The sequence below is a fragment of the Nuphar pumila genome, chromosome 16, assembly GCF_984573655.1.
Source record: "Nuphar pumila chromosome 16, dmNupPumi1.hap1.1, whole genome shotgun sequence".
Lineage (NCBI taxonomy): Eukaryota > Viridiplantae > Streptophyta > Magnoliopsida > Nymphaeales > Nymphaeaceae > Nuphar > Nuphar pumila.
In genome coordinates this window covers 14,413,783-14,433,934 of record NC_143264.1, presented here as the reverse complement: position 1 = coordinate 14,433,934, position 20,152 = coordinate 14,413,783, and the positions used below count along the sequence as shown (strand labels likewise).

Genomic DNA, 20,152 nt, shown 5'->3' with positions numbered 1-20,152 from the left:
GGCTTTTTTATGGGCTTCTTCTTAGCCTTGGTCTTAGAAGCTGCCTTCTTTGGAGCCGCCTTTGCCTGCTCGGCATCATTTTCGTCATTATTTTCTGAAAAACCCGGTACATGGCCGGATCAACATCACTCTCATCTCTGGAGTCATGCTTTTTGGATAATCGGAGTGAATTCATCTCCTCCGGCACGATGTCACTGTGTTGTTGAGCGGCCCTCTTATCAGCCCTTGTCTGAACCATTTTCAGATGCCAAAGCTTTCCTGTAGAATATGGGAATGGTTAGAGTATGGGGAAGCTTTTTGAAAATCATAATTTCTTTGAGAAAAAGCAAGAAATAAAGAGATTTGGTGGACAATTTCAAGGGATTATCCCATTACCCGAGATTGGGTCATCACATGATTCGTGATAATTGTGTTACCATTTTGATGATAACAGAGAAATATGCCTTGTTACCTAGGCGAGGTCGTCAACCATGATAAAATATATTGAAGAAATGAAGAAGAAATACCCCTTTTACCCAGGATTAGGTCGTCACCCAAAATTTGTGACTTTTATTTGTGCTATAAACAAAACAACATTTTTGGCCAAAAAGTAAATTTTTATTGATATTTTTAACATTCAAAGACAAAGAGAGGGTGGGCAAACAGTTTGCCACCACTCTCGATATTCAGATGATACATTTGGTCCAGGAAATATTGACAGAGAGATAAAGGAATCCCAGGTATATTTGGCGACATGATCTGCCCCAAACCACTGATCCGACTGCAGGTTGAATTCTGGCACGTTGCCTGTCGGGAAACGGGTGTTAGCACGAACCTGCCGCTGCGAAAACTGCCTCAGACATCGTTCCGGCTGATAATCAACACAAAAGAAGGGGCCCATCAACTTGTAGCGCTTGTCACGGGCATAAGTGTATCGAGGAACAGTCTCTCTTCTGTCAAAGAAGTCCCAAGTAATCTCCTCCTGATGCAGCTTCTCGATTAGAGCTCGGCATTGGATGACTATCTTCGGCTTCTTACTGTTGAACCTGAAAGAACTGGCCTTCGAGGGAGCGTGTCGCAGGAACCACGACTGCAGGGCGTAAGTGCACCCTTCTACCAAAATGGTCTCTCCGAGGGCAAATCGAGCCAAGCCTCTGTAAAGGAAGGCTAATGCGGCCATGGAAACTGAAAGCTGACGGGTCTGCTTGCTTCCCCATCTTCGAAAGAGCTGGGCAACTCTGATATCTATGAAATTCTGACCATCTTGGAAGAAAGCTAAACCCACTGTGCACATGATCATGGCATGCTGAATTCTGTCTCTCGCTGCTCGAGATAGAGTGCCAACCTCTTTGTAGGCTCCGTACTTTTGATATAGTTCGAATAGGTCGATGAACTGATTTCCACCAATCTCAGTGAGAGGCCAGGATCTGCTCCCCGTTGCTCTTACTAAGGCTTCTCGAACATCCACCCCTTTCATGTTGATCAAAAATTGCTGCTCGACAGGATCATCTGGCTGACCAGCTGGTTCGGGCAATCCCATAATATCATTGAACTCATCCATCAGCAGAGTCATCTCTCCCTAAGGAAACCAGAATGTGCAGGTACGTGGATTCCACCGTTCTGCCATGGCCTGAATCAAAGCTCCATTGATGGTTCGCTTGCCTACTGCTGATGCCATCTCCAACCCACAGTCATCCAAGTGGTCTGGGAACATACGTGAGAAGGTGGCGAACCAAGAATAATACCACCGAGGGAAGAAAGGTCGAGACTGAATGACCCGTAGATCCGGGGGTCCATCCTGAATCTGATAGAAGACATGATCTCGGGGAAAGATAGCATCGAGGGAATTTGACGCCATTTGAAATGATACTGGGGTAAAGAAAAATAAGGAGAGTTAGATAGAATGCAGGACTTACGGATAGACTCTTGAAGAATCAAATCCTGGAATATTTTTGAAAAGGTTGATGAATTTTTTAAAGGAATTTTCCAGGGGTTTTGAAGAAAATTTGATCTAAAAGAGAAAAGAAATGTAGGTAGATAGAAATATACACCTGGGGTTTTTGAAAATAAGGGTAAATTTTGAATAATACACCCAGGGTTTGAGACACATATATGAGAGAATAAGAGAATTATCATACAACTAAAGCTGCACAAACAAGGATGCGCATACAGCACTCCCTAAAGGCTGACTCTAAATGCAATAGTTGAAATGGCTTGTAGGACCTTAATCCTAACTCTAAGATTTATGTCATCTGATTCCAATCAAGGTACGCCGATATACCCAAGCCGAAGCTCGAAGTACGTGGCATATAAGATATCTCTTCGGTTCTAAGGTAAAGGCTTCCCAACATCCTTGAGCACCTACCGATATACCTCGGACTATGGCCCTTAGGTACGTGGTAGGGGGGCGCGAACCCAAATAAGTGGTCCAGTTGTGAGGCTCTCTCCCGAACTATGGTTTAGTGAGACAGCCCAGCAACGTGAAGACCGGGACAATATAGGTAGGGAGGTTTTCAAAATATGCTCAACATGCAAGAAATGAGATGGCTCTAATGCAAGTCCAAAAAATGAAGAGAAGCATACACTTGCATACATTGTTTTGGCATTCAATCCCTAGAATTGAGGAGGGTTGTATTTCAGACCTGAGCCTAATGTGAGCATGGAATAATCTCCTCAATATGGTCCTACCAAACCATACTTAGATCCTATATGCAATGATGTCAGCTTAGGACAAAATCTAGGCCCCTAAGGTTTGCATGGAAATGAAGCTGACATCTGAAGAATAAAGACTTAGATAATATCAAAAGCAAAAGAAAAAGGCATAGATTTAACCGGACAAAGACGAGTCCCATCACGGTCGCCAAAACTGTGATTATCGCAAAATTTTTCCTCTCGTAACATTCTCTCTCTTCCTTCTCTTTTCCTTTCTAACCTCTTATTTTCCTCCTTTTTGAAGGGAGAAAGATAAAAGACAGAAAGAAAGAGAGAAGAGAAAAGAAGAGAAAAGAAGGAGAGGAACTCTTTTGCGGGTCTCACTTGACCTTAATTTAGAAATTTTTTGAAATAACTCACCTTCGTTTTTGAAATATTCGCGGGAAAACTGGGAGACGGGATCCGCTCGTCGGTACGAGGTTCGACCGTTCCTGGCGCCTTTACCAGGGGTAATCGAACCAAGGGTCGAATTTACGCCTTTTGTTTTGCTAAGAAATTCTCTAAGAAATTATTCTAAGTCTAAATGCACAAAGAATCATGCTTGTGCGAATGCAAAGATGTATGCTCTTTTTGAAAATATTTTGAAGAATTTCCAAGTGAATCTCATAAAGTGAAGAAATGTTTTCTAACTTAGAACTTAAGATTAAAGTTCTAAGTTTTTAGAATAATCAAGAGCTTGAGAAAATAAATCTGGATTTTGGAAAATGATTTTGAAGTTTTGAGATAAAAAGAGAAGAAAGAAATTTTCAAAGTCATAAATGGACTTTGAATCAGAATAGAACTAAAAAATGGAATTGAATCAGAAGGAAAGATGGAATAGGGAAATCTGAATAAAGTTGAGAAATGGAATTGATTTAAAAGTTGGAATTTCAAGATGAAATCCGAATCCAAGATCTGGATTCTGAATAGAGTTCAAAGTTGAATTTTGAATTTAGGATCTAAAATGGGAACTTGATCTGGAATGAAATGGAATTGGTTTTAAGGATTGGAATTTTAAAATGGAATTTTGGAATCTGGAATAGAATTGGATTCAAGATTTGGAATCCAAGATGATATTTGGATCTAAAATCTGAGATTCAAGATAGGGTTGGACTCTGGATCCTAAGATGGAATTGGATCTGAAATCTAAGATCTAATGTCGAATTGGGTTCTGAATCCTAAGATGGATTTGGATCTGAAGTCTTAGATCCAAAATAGAATTGGTTCTAGATCCTAAAATGGATTTGGATATGAAGTCTGAGATCCAAAGTAGAATGGGGATCTAGATCCTAAGTGGGATTTGGATCTGTAATCTGACATCCAAAGGGGAATGAGGATCTGGGTTCTAAATGGAATTTGGATCTGTAATTGGAGATCCAAAGTGGAATGAGGATCTGGATCCTAAATGGAATTTGGATCTGTAATTTGGAGATCCAGAGTGGAATGAGGATCTGGATCCTAAATGGAATTTGGATATGTAATTTGAAGATCCAGAGTGGAATAAGGATCTGGATCCAAAATGAAATTTGGATCTGTAATCTGAGATCCAAAAGGGGAATTGAGTTTATACTTGGAAATCTGGATCCAAGTTGAGACTAGGATTTAACTTTGGATTCGGATTATGAAGAGTCCAAATAGGATCTTTAAAGATGGATCTGGGTTTTAGAAACCTAAATTTTAAATTTGAGATTCAAATCCAAACCTCGATTGAAGATAAGGGGATGAACTTGATTTTTGAAATCATAAGATAACTTCAAAGTTAAATTGAACTTTGAATTTGAATTTTGATTTGAGTTGGAAATTTGAAGTTTTGAATATAAAATGATTTTGGAATTTCAAAGTCAAATTGGACTCTAAAATTGAGTTTTTGAATATTGAAATGAGATAGAATTGGATTTGAATAAGATTTGATCTGAGAAAAGGAAGAAGAAGAATCACTTGGAATTTCGAAAAGAAAAATTTGAAAATATGATGCAGTTCTATCTTAAATGATGAATGAATTCAAAGAGTTTGAAATTGGATTTTAAAAAGCTATTCTATTCTTTAAATGAATTAAGAATGAGATTGAAGATATAATATATCCCTGACTATGGTCATTGGATATATTATATAATAATCACATTTAAATTCAAGTGAAGAATAAAATACATTTTTGGTGCTTTTATAGAATTTAAATTGAAATTAACTCTCAATATACTCTCACTACGGCCATTGGTATATATTTTACGTTAATTTTAAGTTAAATTCTGATAAAAGAAGAAAATATTTAAGAAAAATATGATGAATTTTGAAAATGGATCCAGTGTGGATCCATTGTTATTTTATAAAAGATAAAAATGCTAAGTTTTGTCCACACCCTGACTATGGCCATTGATGTGGATCATCAACTTAGTATTTATTATCTCTTATGAAATGGTGCATGTGCCATTCGTGTTTCACCATTGTGAGAATTTTGAAAAAAAGAAAAAAAATGCATGAAATAAGCAATTCATGGCATTTTTACAATGCTTATTCATTCTACCTAAAGCAGGAAAATGTAAACTTTCATTCAAATCTAGCTATTACAACATGTACAATCAAATTTATAATCCAAATAATGATATCTTCCACATATTTCCTGCAAAAAACCAATTTAGTAAGATACAAGTATATAAAAAAAAATGTTATATTACAAATGTAAGCACATATATAACATCCTTAAACTATTTAGAGAGATGACAAGCTATAATGTGCATGAATTTACCATGTAAGAAAGTGATATATAATATCATGAACGAAATGTGAAACCGGATGAGCTCATTTAAGATATCATGCTTTATACAGGGAAATAGTTGGGCAATGAAGGCTGGTTCATCTGTGAATCGGCTCCCGGTTATGGGAGATGACGATGGTTTGTAGCGGTGAGGACAACAAAGGTTTGCTGGAACTGTAATGCACAGCCAGCAAGTGAGCGTTATTTTGCTACAGTGGGTGCTCATTGTGAGTTGCAGTAAAGCAATAGATGGAAATGCAAAATTAAACAAGGATTGTGCAGTGAATGTTGTAAAAAGGTGTATGAAATGGGTATGACATATCAGGAAATGAATGAGGTTGTAACATGTAATGGAAAGACAAAGAACAAAGTGAATGCAGTGAGGGATGAACATGCAGTAAGTGCAGGAAATATGCAGTGAACAGTGGTTTTAAGTGAGTGGTAAGTGAATGTGAATGGTTCTAAAAGTGCTGGAGTACTGTTACTGTGAAGACAAGAGGTACAGTAAATGGAGGATGGTAAGGGATGGTTATGTTGCTGTGATGGCAACGATGTTGCTTGGGCTAATAGGGGATTTGTGTAGTAGGAAATGAAAGATGGTGGTGTACTTGTAGTGAGAAGGTGAAGGAAAAAGGGAAAAAGGGGCTGAAATATCCTATGCAACAACTTTCACAATCACGCAATTCACAGAAAGGAGATAACTCGTGCTCACAGCTAGAACTTAGTGTGGATTCAGTAGGACAGGTACAGACCCATCTTGACAGATCAACACAGTCCTTGTTTTGATCTTCAGGAAATTGGAGAATATTGAAGATGTATTAAAACCTTTGACAACCAATGTTCTCCTTGAGAGGAGAATTTCTACAAACACTTACTGTTTTACCTCAAAAACTTCATGTTACGGGGTAAGCAACCTTCTTCATGCATCTGATTCTTATTCAGGGGCTTTTTCTTCTTCTTTGCCAGAGGGAGAGCTGTTAACTAGATTCTGAAGGAGCAAGGCATGATGGCCTTTATGATGTATTAGCACATCAACTATCAATCAAGAGATAAAACTTGAGAGCAATGGTTATGGCACAAGGTTAGAAACAGCAGCCTATATAAATTGGGAAGACTGGGATCTTGGATCAGACTTGTTAATAGCAGAAGCAGAAGTAACTTTGAGCAACAGGATTTTCGTCCATCAGTCTCCTCTCAATTTTTGGCATCAGTTGAGCCCCGTCAGGGGGTATTTTGACTAATCTCCAGAATTGTTCTTATAGGATGAAACAGGGAATTAATAAAATAAAAAAAAAAGTTTTGTTAACATCATATAACCAGAAACATCATAAAATATATGGGATAAAAAAATAGAGAAACATTAGAAAAGAGTAATCAATTGATACTGGGAATGCAGATGATCAAAATACTCATGTAAGGGGTATCATATACTGCTAATTGTGATACAGGGAATTATATCAGCAAAGTAGATTACCACGACAGTGCAATACATCAAGTCTAACTGGTGGCCTCAAGATAAAAAAAAAAAATTTATGACTAAATCATAGTCCAATTGGCACATGAAATGTAATATAGAACACAATGGAAGGTAAGACTGAATGTAAACTGGAATCGTGGAAGCACGGTGATCCAACTTAAAATAGAAAAGGATGATAAAAAAAAATGCACAGAGATAGAGACATGGGCTCAACTTCAGAATTGGAAACCTCAAAATGCACGTATCTTCAAAACCTGACATAGATATACATAAAACAAATTTGAACAACATTTTGCCAGATAAGACCCGACTGAAAAAGACCCCCCATCTTCAATTATAACCATATTTTACCATTAGCGCCCATGCTTTGGATGTGCTTTTTAGGAACTTGATGACAGGTGATATCGGTATGATGATATCTGTTATGTTGGTCTCATTTGCCAAAATCTCCTTTTAGAGATTATGATGTCATAAAAAACACCTTTATTGGGAGGATCAACGAACTGTAGCAGAGTTTCCTCCATCAGTAACAATATTGATCTTCAAATTGACATTGATTTTCAATTTACATATGGCAACACATCAATAATGTGAGTCAGGATGCTATGCAGATGCAAAAATGGTGCTAAATGTTGGAAGAACACCCTAGACCCGACTGAACTATGATGTGGATGGGATTGGTTCTAGTCTTGGCATGATACCACTATGACAAAAGGCTTCAGAAAATGTTGTGCCATCGGATTTTAAACCTCTGAATTCGTCGAGATTTCAGCTTTTCGAGAAAAGAAATTTCATGAGCTGCAATTTGGGATCAGACACTGAGGAATCATTCGTCAAGCAATATCTATGATACAAGAAGGGAACAAGCAGATATCATTCTTGATGAGCGAAAAATGCAGATACAGAATGAATACCATATTACTATATCGACCTGAATATTTAACACGGATAATACACAATATGGATGATCAAGTATCCTAAACCTACGAATTAAATGAGGACGAAGGAGAGCAAAAGGAGACAACACTTCTGAATTATGAACTGCAACATAAAAAAGAAAGGAATGACCTCAAAGGATGAAATCACCAGGGTGAGTGACATCTTTTGATCACTGGTTTTGGAGATGCAATTACTGGAATCAGCAAATCCAGGTTATCATCCCCAAAGAAAAAAAATGAAACCGACCAGATGATTAACAAGTCAAAGCGAAGGCAGACTACTTCTGATAGAAATGGAAATCGAGCTCACCATCACTATCCAGATTTATGATTGATAAGCATTCAGATTTATGACCCTGGTGATTGCCCGAAGACATTCCAGCAGAGCTTATTATTGCCCCCTTTTGAATGGGTCTCCAAACGCCAGGTGATCAGTCGATGCTCAATCGTTTGGGTTTAAGTTCAGAGGTAAATGCCATATCATGTTAGATTGATATAAACAATGTTAAATACTACAGGGGAATTACACATCAAAAAAATGTAAACAAAAGCATGCATCGAAAGGGATCGTTGACGATCCCACCATTAATTCATAACAACAAACTGTGGCCACGGATCTATAAAAATAAAATAAGAAAAATGGTTAAAACAAGTGTTGGAATTTATAAATTCCATTCGTTATCGCACGAATATGACCCGGTCTTGCCGTGAGCAACATCAGGGTCACAGATGTGCTTCATTTAAAGAAGATAATACCAATGAAAGGACCCGAAGTGAAGAACTCAAAATTGCAATGGGAATTGAGGGGAGCTCTTACCTAATTACTGAAAATTTCTGCAACGAGATGCACTCTTTTCCGTCGGTTGGAGAAAAAGGCAAATCAACTGCACAAAATGAGGAATGTTCAGGAATCGATTGTTGCAGGGGCTTGATCCTTCAGTGGGAGCGTGACTCGAAAAGATGGATGCTGAGGGGGGGGAACTTCCCGTCTGAAGATGGGTTGTATCGATGAAGAATGGATTGAAAATTTTCATTCTGAGGAAGAAACCGATGAAGTTGCTCAATGAAGAGATGCTGATAATGGATGCTTTGAAGTGAAAAACCGATCTCAATGAAAATAATGGATGATCCTCAATAGAAGACGGAGTCCTCTTTTTAAGGAGGAAGTGGAAGGCTCCCGAAGGTGGTTCGTTGGAGATGGAGGATGGAGAGAGATGGGATTTGTTGGAGATTAAAGGTGGGAAGCCCTCCTGCGAACGAAGCTTCCAGAGGAGGAAATGTGCGGGAGGATTCCGTTGTAGATTTTCACATTTTCCAATAAGAGGACTCCTTTTAAGAATTTTTTGTAAAAATGGTTGGGGAATGAGTTTTTGGGCAAAAGGCTTAAGAATCCTTCGTTTTTCTTGTAATTTTTCCCAATTTTTTTGGTCTTTGGTTTTATTTTCAATTTTTTGTATTTTTAGAATAAAATCCTAAAGCTTGTGAGAAAACAAAGATTAAAACTAATTTTTTTGTGTTTTTGCAAAATATTTACAAAAGAGAATTTTTCTGAGAATTTTAAAGCTATTTTTGAGAAAATTTCTTTAGAAAGTAAATTTATGTCCGAATTTTTAAAAAAAATATTCGAGGTTTACAACCTCGAACTGAGAAATATAGGGCCGAGGATCCAACCGAGTGCCGGATGAGCCGCCCGAGCCTTTCAAAATCATTTTTTGGTATTTTTGTGATTTTATTTTGGAAATCGGACAACGGGGCTCAGATTTGGATTTAAAATACTAAGTTCAGACCCAGAGTTGAATTTGAATATATCAATGTGGAATTTAATCCAGAGATCTGAAGAAAGACTGAAATTTAGCTTTGGTTTTCTCATAAAATGAAACCAGGGGCAAAAAAGGTCATTTTTACAAATTTTTGAAAAATTTGGGGTGTTCACATATGCCCATATCGCCCAACCCCTAAATACTCTGTTGAAGAAGGGCCTTTGAGTCCTTGAAGGATGCCATGACCCACAACACCGTATTGACCCTACCTGATTTTATGAAGACCGTTGTGGTGGAGACAGACACAACAAAGCTGGGCATAGTGGTTGTTCTCATGCCAGAGGATCACCCTTTAGCCTATTTATGCAAGGTGATTGAGAAGGGAAAGCTTAGACTCTCGACGTATAAGGATTTCTTGGTCATTATCCTTCAAATGGGGAAGTGATAATTGTACTTGATTAGCTGATATTTTATGGTCTGAATAGACCATCACAACCTGGAGTGTAAAATTTGGCATTTTTTCTTATTTTTGTATTTTCTGGATAAGATTTTTTTGAGGCCCTTTCTTAGATTTGTGTGGTATGATGGTGTTCTCACACATTTTTTGAGAACAATGACTTTTATTTTGTAAAAACAATGGAGTCAAAATTAGTATGAAGCAAGCCTGACAAGTTCCAAGGGCATTATGGGTAGTTCAAAGTTGTTTTAGGGGCAATTTGGTCACCAGTGTTGATTTTTTCTAACCCAGAGTTGATACAATGGGTCAACTACGAGAAGGCCAATTTTGGTCATTCTCAATTGACTTAGTAGCTTGGATTGCTATTTCTAGGTTTGTGAAGGTTAGGAATGGGGCTAAGGAACCCATTCATCCTTCTTTTGACATGCAAGGATAAATTTGTCCTTGCACTACTTGGGCTACCGTCCAGTTGCACCAACCCTAGCAGGGTTGACTCTGTTAGGGTCAACTGGGTTCAGCCAGGTGGCTAAACCCACTGATGCTTTGGTCCAACTCTAGATGACCTAACTGGGTTGGATCCAGTGAGCCAAACTAGGGGCCTTTGTTGGGTTTGACTGGTCAGGATCCGAGTGGTTCCTGACTGGATCCGGGTTGGACTCAGATCCACCCATTTTAATGAGAAGGAAAGGGGAGCACACCCCTCTCACCTCTCATTTCTCCCTCTTCTCTCCTGTGTGTGTGCCCAAGCTATCCACCCTCTCTCTGCCTCCAACCTTTTTTGGAAGTAGGCAACAGTGCACCACCACCTCCACCACCTTCTCCTTTTGTGCTGCCATGTTTCACACTGTGGGGGTGACCCCAATCATGAGAAGCGAAGGAAGGACCGACCAAGGTAGGCCAGCCCCTCCCCTCTCTTCTTCTTCTTCTCCATGTTTCCCCTTCCTCTCCCATTGTTGCATTTTTTTTTTGTATTTGTGTGTTTTTTTGGGCATTATCAAGAAGGAGGATGGGTTGTAGAGGTGGACATGCTTCAGGAGCATGACTTGCGCTAGTGGTCATATACCCATCGGATTTTTGTGAGTGAAGGTAGGTATCGACCCCCCATCTTTGTGTTAGTGGCATGTGTTAGGCTCGTTTGAGTTGATTTATTGGAAATGTATTGGTTCTTGTGATTTGATGTCGTTGGGCATTCTTTTTGAGCCATTCATCAGAAAAAAATATATATAAGGGTTGAGATTCTGCATTTTTTTATGTATGAAAAAAATATGGGTGTATTGAAATCTCTCTTAAATCTATGTTTTTGGTCATTTAATCAGAAAAAAAGAATATATATAGAATTTCTTTGATGTAGGATTCAAACTGTTGTCTTCTTTGTCAAATGAAAAAAAAAAAACCTATATATTTATGTTGCTGCCATGCATTTATGATGTTTGATAAAAAATTTAAAAGAAAGAGGGTTGTGGCTGAGCATGTCACATTTTGGTTCTTGGTTGTTCTAGTCTTTGAAGAAAAACAATAAAACGGGTAGGCATAGTATTGCATGTGTTTTCTTCTTTTTTTTATTCCCTTATGATCTTGTTTGAGTGATTCGAAAAGGGCGACTTTGATGGGTCGTTTATACTGGAAAAAATGAATGAATGGTAGATATAAAATAAAATGTGTATTGTATATATAATCTAATGTTGCTTGTGTATTCAGATTGTTGTTTAGAAAAAAATGTTCTCAAGCTGCTTGTATTTTCTGATTTGTTGTTTCATACAAAAAAAAACCCACAAAAGGTCATGATGTTGTGAGCATTTATTTTTTTAGTTGTTGTGTTTTTTCCTGTTTTACAGTTCGGGATTTCAATAAAGAGATGGGTGCAGTTGCAATGCAATTTAAAAAAAATTTGTTGGTTTGATTTATACGTGACTGGTAATAAAATTATGTATATAAACCAAGCCTTTCAAGTTTCTTGTTTGATTATTGGATTTTAAATAAATAAAGACCCTCATGAGGGAGATTAACAAGGTTAGTTCTCTCTCCCTCTCCCATTCTCGTTAGAGTTCTCTAATCTCTCTACCATCTTCTTCTTTTTTTTTACCTTCTTCTTGAAGTTTTTCTAGCATTCATTAAAGCCATTCTAAGGTTTGAAGATGTAGATGAAGGTCTTACTTCATTTGATAATCCAATTAAGGTAGGTACATCAATCGCGTAGACATAGATCTATCTAAACACATGTGATATATGTTGAGATAATTTTTAGATCTAAACCAATGGGGATCAGACCTTAAAACATTTCTTTAATATTGGTTAGAAATTTAAAGGACATGTTTTGGTGGATCCATGTCACCATGTAATAAAAAAGAAAAATGATTTTTAAAACGGGACTATTTATGGGCTTCTAATATGAAAAATGATTTGGAAAAACTTGTTTTCTTGTTATTTGTTAGATCTTATTTATTTCAACATGATTAATATGTTAATATTATATTATATTGATGTAATATAAGTTATAAAAGTTTTGAAAATTTGATATATGCTTGAATCCATGTTTTAGTATCCAAAATTCATTTTTGAAGAAGGTTTTGACAAAAACTTTTTAGGGTTTTGATGTTTTATGACAAAGAAAGTTGATCTGAGCATACATGGTAGTTTAGTTGATGTTTATCATGATTAAACATGTTATTACATGAATAAACCATGATTTCATATTGTTTAAGGTTTCTTATAATTCTTGAATAGATGAGATTATATTTGAGATATTTTATGAAGGTTTTGTGATTCTTGGATGATGGATGTTAACATTTTTTAGCAAGTTTAGCATGAATATGATCAAAGATGTGTTGTACCATGCTATAAATATGTTTAGAGCATTGAAAATCCTGATTGAATGGATTATAATATGATTCTTGTTCTTACTTAATGGATCTTGCATGAGTTTGAATCATGACTATTCTCTTTTTCATTTTTTGTTCTAGCCAATTTTAGAAAAAAATCGATATCTTTGTAAAAACAAGTTAATAAATATAAACAAATATTAGAGTATTCTACACATCTGGAGCTTGAATTTATAATCTTATTTTGTTTTGTTTGGGTCATCTTTGAGGTCAAAATGTTCATTGCTATAGAGCATTGGCTTTCAGACCTATTTCGACCAGACATTTTGAAAGTTTTAAAAACCTAATAAAAACCGATCAAAATAAATTATAAAAAATTTGGGTCAATGTTAAGATGTATAAGAAGATCTTATAAAAAAGGTTTTTGTCAAAAGTTTTTTTTTTTCTGTAAGTCATGAGAAATTCACCAATCTAGGATAATCTTTTGCAGTTGACAAGATATGTCTTATATTTTTTCTAGACAGGGATCGATTTCAATTTTTTTTTGATTTACGGTTTTGTTTCTTGGATTATGTTCTTGAGATGTTGAAGCAGTCTCAGTAAAATTTTGGTTCATGTGATTTTTAGAAGTTTTTTCAAAATCAGGTTAACAAGGATCTGAAGTGCATAGTATGTCTTGCGTTGGTCCCTAGTTGTGTTTTACTTTGTGCAGCATGATTATGGATGCTTATATTAAAATTTGGTTTGCTATACAAGTAAACTAAAAATATTTCATGTTATTCTTAATTGATAACCATTCATATGACAAGCATGTTAATGAACATTATGCATCGTAAGGCATGATAAGTGGAAAATAATTAGTTACACATGTTGGCTTCTTGTTAAAGTCTAATATACACTCACGCTTGCGCTCAGGCGGCCCTATAATGCTTAGTCCGGTTTGAAATGAATCCATTGATACTATATAAATGAAAGGACTCTAAGATAAAAACACTTTTCTTCTCTCGCTTGTCTAATGTGAGGAGTGAGACATTCATTTATATGAGAATGAATATATGAATCTGATAATCATGAATACAACTTAGCTAAAACAGACTAAATCAGAATAGATCACAACTACATAAATCATTCTTCTTCTTTGGTTTCTTTGTGTGCCTTTTCAAAGAAGTCATGTCTTCTCCTTTCCTTCGTTAAAGCGATGGTTTTAGACAGTTTCCCACAATGCTTGGATTAGATTATGGGTGAGCTGGATGCCTAATCCGTTGACTAGTTTTCCTTAACAGAAAGAGCTTTTGTCTCTTCTCTTGCGGGGAGCCATGAGGGCATCCTCTCTCTCTCTCTCTCTGGATTAAAATCCAAAAGATTTTCTCACTTGGATAATCTAATATCAAAACATTTCAAGATTACAAAAGAACAATATTGAAACTTTCAAAGAATCTTAATAAATACAAGACAATTCATTCATGTGTCTGATACCCGGGTAAATAAATCACGAAAGCCTGAAGCCTTGTCTTTCAGGTAAATTTAAAAGAATGCCATTGTAATTATTTCTTTATTAATACAAATAAAAGTTACCACATGAAAATATTGTTCCTAGCTATATCACTATTGGCCTCCCTCAACCCTGGCGCTTAAAGCTAAAGGTGTGCATAACTACGTATAGAAAAGAGCTTGTTCAAGACTGAACACAGGAAGGTGGTATCTGCATGCCAGTAGAGACTCCATTAACATTAGCGCACGTAGAGGTGGCCTGTCCTCCTTGTCCGCTGTACTTCAAATTGATGTCACTAAGCCCAACGTGCTCACAGGGAAATTCCTTGCTACACACGAGCTTTACAGCTACTTGTGATGCTGATGTTCCTTTCACGTTCTTAAAAGTTACGTTGCTGATCTTCACCTTTGATGAGGCTCCCTGTTTCAGGGCAAGGAAACGGAAAGGAAAATTAAAGTCCACACCATCAGTCATCTTGGGTGGTGATCTTTGTTAACCACTGCGGTGGTTACCCATGCGGATCAGATCCGGATATGGAGATGGATCCGGATAATAAGCAAATAAATACGAGGGCATGCATCATCTAGAAATTCATTATTTATTTATTCGAGTAAAGCACAAGAAAAGATTGGCCTGTGAAACAAGCTAAAAGTCACCCACCCACCTGTCCCGGGCATGAATTGTAAGGGCAATACTCTTGGTCGATGATGATGGGATTGTAGACGTTCTTCATGACTATATCTTGGAACGTGAAATTTTTGGCATAGAGTGCATTTGATCCTGCAGGCCAGGTCTTGATTCTCAAGCCATTTGTGGTGTCGCTGATGGTACAATTCCTTACTGTCAAACCACTCACGTCTTTCTCGTTTGGAGACCTCCCAAGGCTTCCGACGCTGCCAAAGTTTATATAATTCTCAAAATTTGTATAAAGGAACATGACGTGAAAGGATCATCAGAAGCAACTAATAAAGTTGAGCAAAAACTTGAGCAAGTTCATTAACTACAGCGTTCTAGTACTAGTGCTGGGAGTGCCCTTGTTCTTGAAGTTGGTTGCAAATAGCAACTACCTACCTTGTGTGTGATTTCGTCACTTTATCTGTATACTACTATCTTACAATTACCTGATGCCATGGCCTGGTCCACATAAAACATTGGAGATGGTCAGTTGGCTGCTACCAGCTCCAATGGATATGCAATCATCACCGGTGCCAATGGAAGATCTAGAGATACTGATCCCAGTGGAATCCGCAATATGGATGCCGTCAGTATTTGGGCTGTCACTTGGCGCTGATATCTTTAGATGATGGGCCTTGATGTTTTCCGAGGCAAAGATATGCATGTGAAAGGACTTGCTATCCACTGAAGATATACGCCGTATAGTTGAGTTGGTGAGAAAACTGAAGTTTAGAGACTGTTGGAACATTCACAAGAAGGCACAATAAATAAATTAATCTATATCTGTTCCCTCAAATCAGAAGTACTTGTAAGTGATTCCGAGATAATAATCCCATCTTACCGTTGGTAGGAACTTGCATTTGGCAGTTTTGGGGCACTTGTTGCTTGGCCAGGCTGATGCCCCTTGACCATCGAAAGTTCCGCCTCCGGTTAAGATCAGGCCATCAATGTACTGAAAGGATATCCAACTACCTGATGGGAATTGAGAGAGATCTGTAGGAGCTATCACCTTCCCCTTCACCTCCACTATAATAGGGTGTGCACCAGGGCAAGGGCCCTTGAACTCGATTGGGCCACTGAGAAATGTGCCTTGTGGTATCACCATGTGAGGCCGCCCATTTGATGCACAAGCAGCCCTCCATGCATCTAAAAATGCCTGAAATTCATAATAAGAGAAAATTAAATACTAGTAGTTAATTATGTCTTCTTAACCATATATTAGTAAAGCAGATTAATGTACTGCACATTTGAAAGGAATAAAATGTTCTTGTGCCAAGCCAGTCAGTCAGTGTGTCTTAATTAGCTTGTGAACTTTTAGGTGCATATGATATGAAGAGAACATGGCAGCTTTTCCGGTGACCAACATTGGTTTTCACATTCTTAGGTGTCTCTTACCATTTGGCTATCCGACCCGTGTAATGTTGGACTCTGTTGGATATAAACATTGATCAACCAACTCATGACGTGTCAGCCATGAAATAGTTCTTTAGGTACGTAGCCATAATTTTTATATGGTTCCCGTTGATGGGTTCTCACCAATGTTGTCAGATATCGGAATCGGACCTGTATCATTCGGCCAACGATTCAGGTGAATTGGCCGATTCGGATTATCAAGTGAATCTACTGAATCAGCCATGCAAAAAAATAATTAAAAAAAAATATTACGTGTCAATCAGAACGTGATACATGTTGAAACCATTAAAATAATTATTAACAAATTAATTTTAAGCTATTTTTTAACATTTATTAAAAAACAGCAGATTCAGGTAAGTATCATATCCATTTTCTGCCCATACGATACGTATTGGCCGATTCAAGCCGATACCCACAGATACTGACAACATTGGTTCTCACGATTCATGGAGAATCTTTATTATTTGCCTTAGATAGTCCTAGAAGATGCCTGACCCGGGATACACAACGACCGAATTTAATTACAATTTAATTAGCATCCTTTTGCTAGTAGCTCTATAACGATATATTCATGCTAATTAATAACATAGGCTCATATATTCAGCTTGGACATTGTTATTTCCTGAGCTCATCATGCTTGACAATCCAATCTTGAATAATGTAGAAAAAAAATTGTCATCCACTTTGGTTATTGTGAAATTTAATTCTATTATGTATCTTTGTCACTAGGTGGGACCTGATGTGTTCCGGAGGGAAGTATTTTCAGTTCTTGATAAGGTTAGGGATGGAAAGACAAACCTCCTGATTTGGAGGCCTAATATTGTATATTACTTTTTGATCAATGAAATGTTCAGCTGGGTAAACCCCCAGCATTATTCATCAAAAAAAAAAAAAAAAACTAAATCCTAACATAAATTTACAAGAGTTTTTTTTTTTCTTTTCCCCTTTAACATTCCATCGAGCCTAGGAGTTCAATTCCTCTCCTTGTCAATCTATGGGCTTTGTTGAAAATCACGATGAGGCATTTAAAGTAGCTATAGCACATACCTTGCTGTCATCCGTTTGGCCATCAGCCTTTGCTCCAAACTTCTTCACATTGAAGACTAGATTTCCTGAATTAGTACGGGCAGCAAAGCCATACGTGCAAAAAGCTAGCACCAAGCACCAGGAAGAATAGACTCTAAAGCTCATTTCCATCTCTTCTCTATCAACACAAACACAGGCCAGCAGCCACCTGATTCTTTCTTTGCTCAATTCACCTGTTCATGGAAATTGTATCATTGTATGGGTATAAATAAGGAGTTGGAGTTGCAACTTCCTCTCTACCAACAACCCACTTTCCAAAATTCTAGCCATCCGCCACTCCTCACGCTGTCTGAAAATCATCTAAACAAATTGCTGTTTCCATTCCTCTAATCTCTTTTTTTTTTTTTTTAATAGTTAGTTACCAATAAATCTCAACATGTTTAATTAGTTTATTTCCAAATTAACTTCCCAATATATTTAGCTAATGATAGTAAATCACTGACTTCATATAACTGAACCACTATTTTTAAGAAAAGCACTCACCTTCTACAACATCATTCTGTTTTCTCCTTCTTTTCTAGCCATCCTGAGTTGAGTGCACATGTTCGCTGACATCTCTCTCCTACCCTTTTTACTATTGGAAGCAAGGCAGCTATCTGGCAGGTGTCTTGAAAGAGCTGAGCTACTAATGTGTGAAGGAAGAGTTCAGCTTTTCAAGAGCCAAGTTGTGGGTACTGACTGGGATATGCAGAACCAAAGGAGGCCCCAAACAACAAGTTTGATCAAGCTCGTTAAGCTAGATTAGGCTTGGCAAATTGAGCTATGATTATATATATCAACTTTACTAACATTTAACTGATTGAAATAAACAATACATTAAACAATGGCAATTTTGAAAATGCATAAGCAAATTTTAAGGATTGAATATATTTTTTGAATAAAAATGCGGGTTTTCAAAATAGTGGTAGAGTATGTTTTTTCTTTCAAGGAAAAACAGTTAAATGATTTTCAAAATGTAAAACTAACGATATTTTTTAGCTCAATTTAAAAAGTAAAAGTGACTTTTTTTACAATATTAATTAAGTTTATATTATGAAAAATGCTATTATTTTTTATTGTGTTAGAATCATCTCAATTAGCAGCTCTTTAAGATCCTTAAAAAATCATAGTTGCCGACAATTTTTGCTTTATCATTACATATTTCCTAAAGACCATGCTTTGAATTGAATTGTTTAAATGAAAAAAAATGAATATTTTATAATCAAATATTTTCTACTGAATAAACTACGATAAACACATTTGTTAGATCTTGCAAAGGAAAAAACACCTGCAACTATGATGTTTAATGGGTCTTAGTAACCTAACATTTTAGTGGCCATACGATCCCTAATCTCTTATACATAATGTTATATTATACAACAAATATTATGATACATGAACTTACCCAACCCTCTCTTTAACCGTCCTTAGCTTGCCCTCTCTATTTCTTTCAATATCTTTCCATCTCTTCAACCATTTCTGCTACCAATAGAGTTTATATCCTCTCACTTTTTGAACCCCATACCATGCATGAGATGATCCAGATCTGCCTCTCATGCTAACTATGATCAAGAAAAGACCATTCTTTCTGTTGAGAACCGAATAGGTCAAATCTCTAGCTATATGTTATAAATTTACCACAAAAAAGGTTGTACTTCATTCTCCTATGCGTTTTGGCTAACGAGGCTACTATTAAAGTCGATGAAGATTGGATAAACCATCTTCTTATATTGATCAGTTGGAACGAATAGCTTTAGGCTATTGCTGAGATCATTCTAATTTCAAAAGGCCTCGTAAGTAAATTCTGAAACACAAAGACCCTGTTCGGATGACACCAATATCGGGCTAAACACCTGGTTTCTAAAGTGAAACCAGGTTTTGGATGTGTTTGGGTGACACTCGAAACCTGTTTTCACAAAACTAGGTTTTGGGTTGAACCGGTGTAAAACCTAGTTTCGAAAAATTCTGGATTCGGTAGATTTTTCCTACACTAACTGGTTTATGCACCCCCCCACTCCCCTCTTCTCGCACACCCTCACATCCCTCACCCCTTCCACCATTATGCCATCGCTCTTCCACTTTCTTGGTGATATACACCATTGTCTTGAGACATCCATCACTAATGTTGCCTCCATCATCGCCTTGTCACCGACATTGTGGTCATCGCCAGTACCAGTGATAGTATCAGTAACATCCCTCTCTCTCTCTCTCTCTCTCTCTCTCTCTCTCTCTCTCACACACACACACACACACACTCTGTTTGGTTCACCAAGCCCTCAATCAGATCATGATTAAGGATAATTACTTGATTCTGATAATCGACGAGTTGTTGTATGAATTGCATGGGGTGCATTACTTCTCGAAGCTGGATCTCTGATCCGGCTACCACCAGATCCGCATGGCCCAAATGATGTGCATAAGATCTCATTCTCGAGTCACAACGTTCACTGCGAGTTCTTGGTAATGCCTTTTGGTTTCACAAATGCACCAAAACTTTCTAGGGTATGATGAATGATGTTTTTCGTCCCTACTTACGGGCGGTTCATACTAGTCTTCTTCAATGACATCCTGATCTACAACTACCCTTGGGAAGACCATATGCTCCATCTGCATTTCTTGAGTTCGGCTTGAGAT

The 20,152-nt window shown here is 37.2% G+C and overlaps 1 protein-coding gene across 1 annotated transcript; it reads right to left on the bottom strand.

Annotated features, from left to right (window-relative positions):
- Positions 1 to 14,548: 14,548 nt before the first annotated feature.
- LOC149812986 (exopolygalacturonase-like) lies at positions 14,549 to 19,618 on the bottom strand. Its single transcript, XM_089991036.1, has 6 exons — positions 19,552 to 19,618; positions 17,501 to 17,604; positions 15,882 to 16,196; positions 15,487 to 15,776; positions 15,026 to 15,258; positions 14,549 to 14,781 (listed from the first exon to the last, which is right to left on the bottom strand). Exons 1-6 carry the CDS (start codon positions 19,616 to 19,618, stop codon positions 14,549 to 14,551), a joined length of 1,242 nt encoding a protein of 413 aa, XP_089847162.1.
- Positions 19,619 to 20,152: the final 534 nt, after the last annotated feature.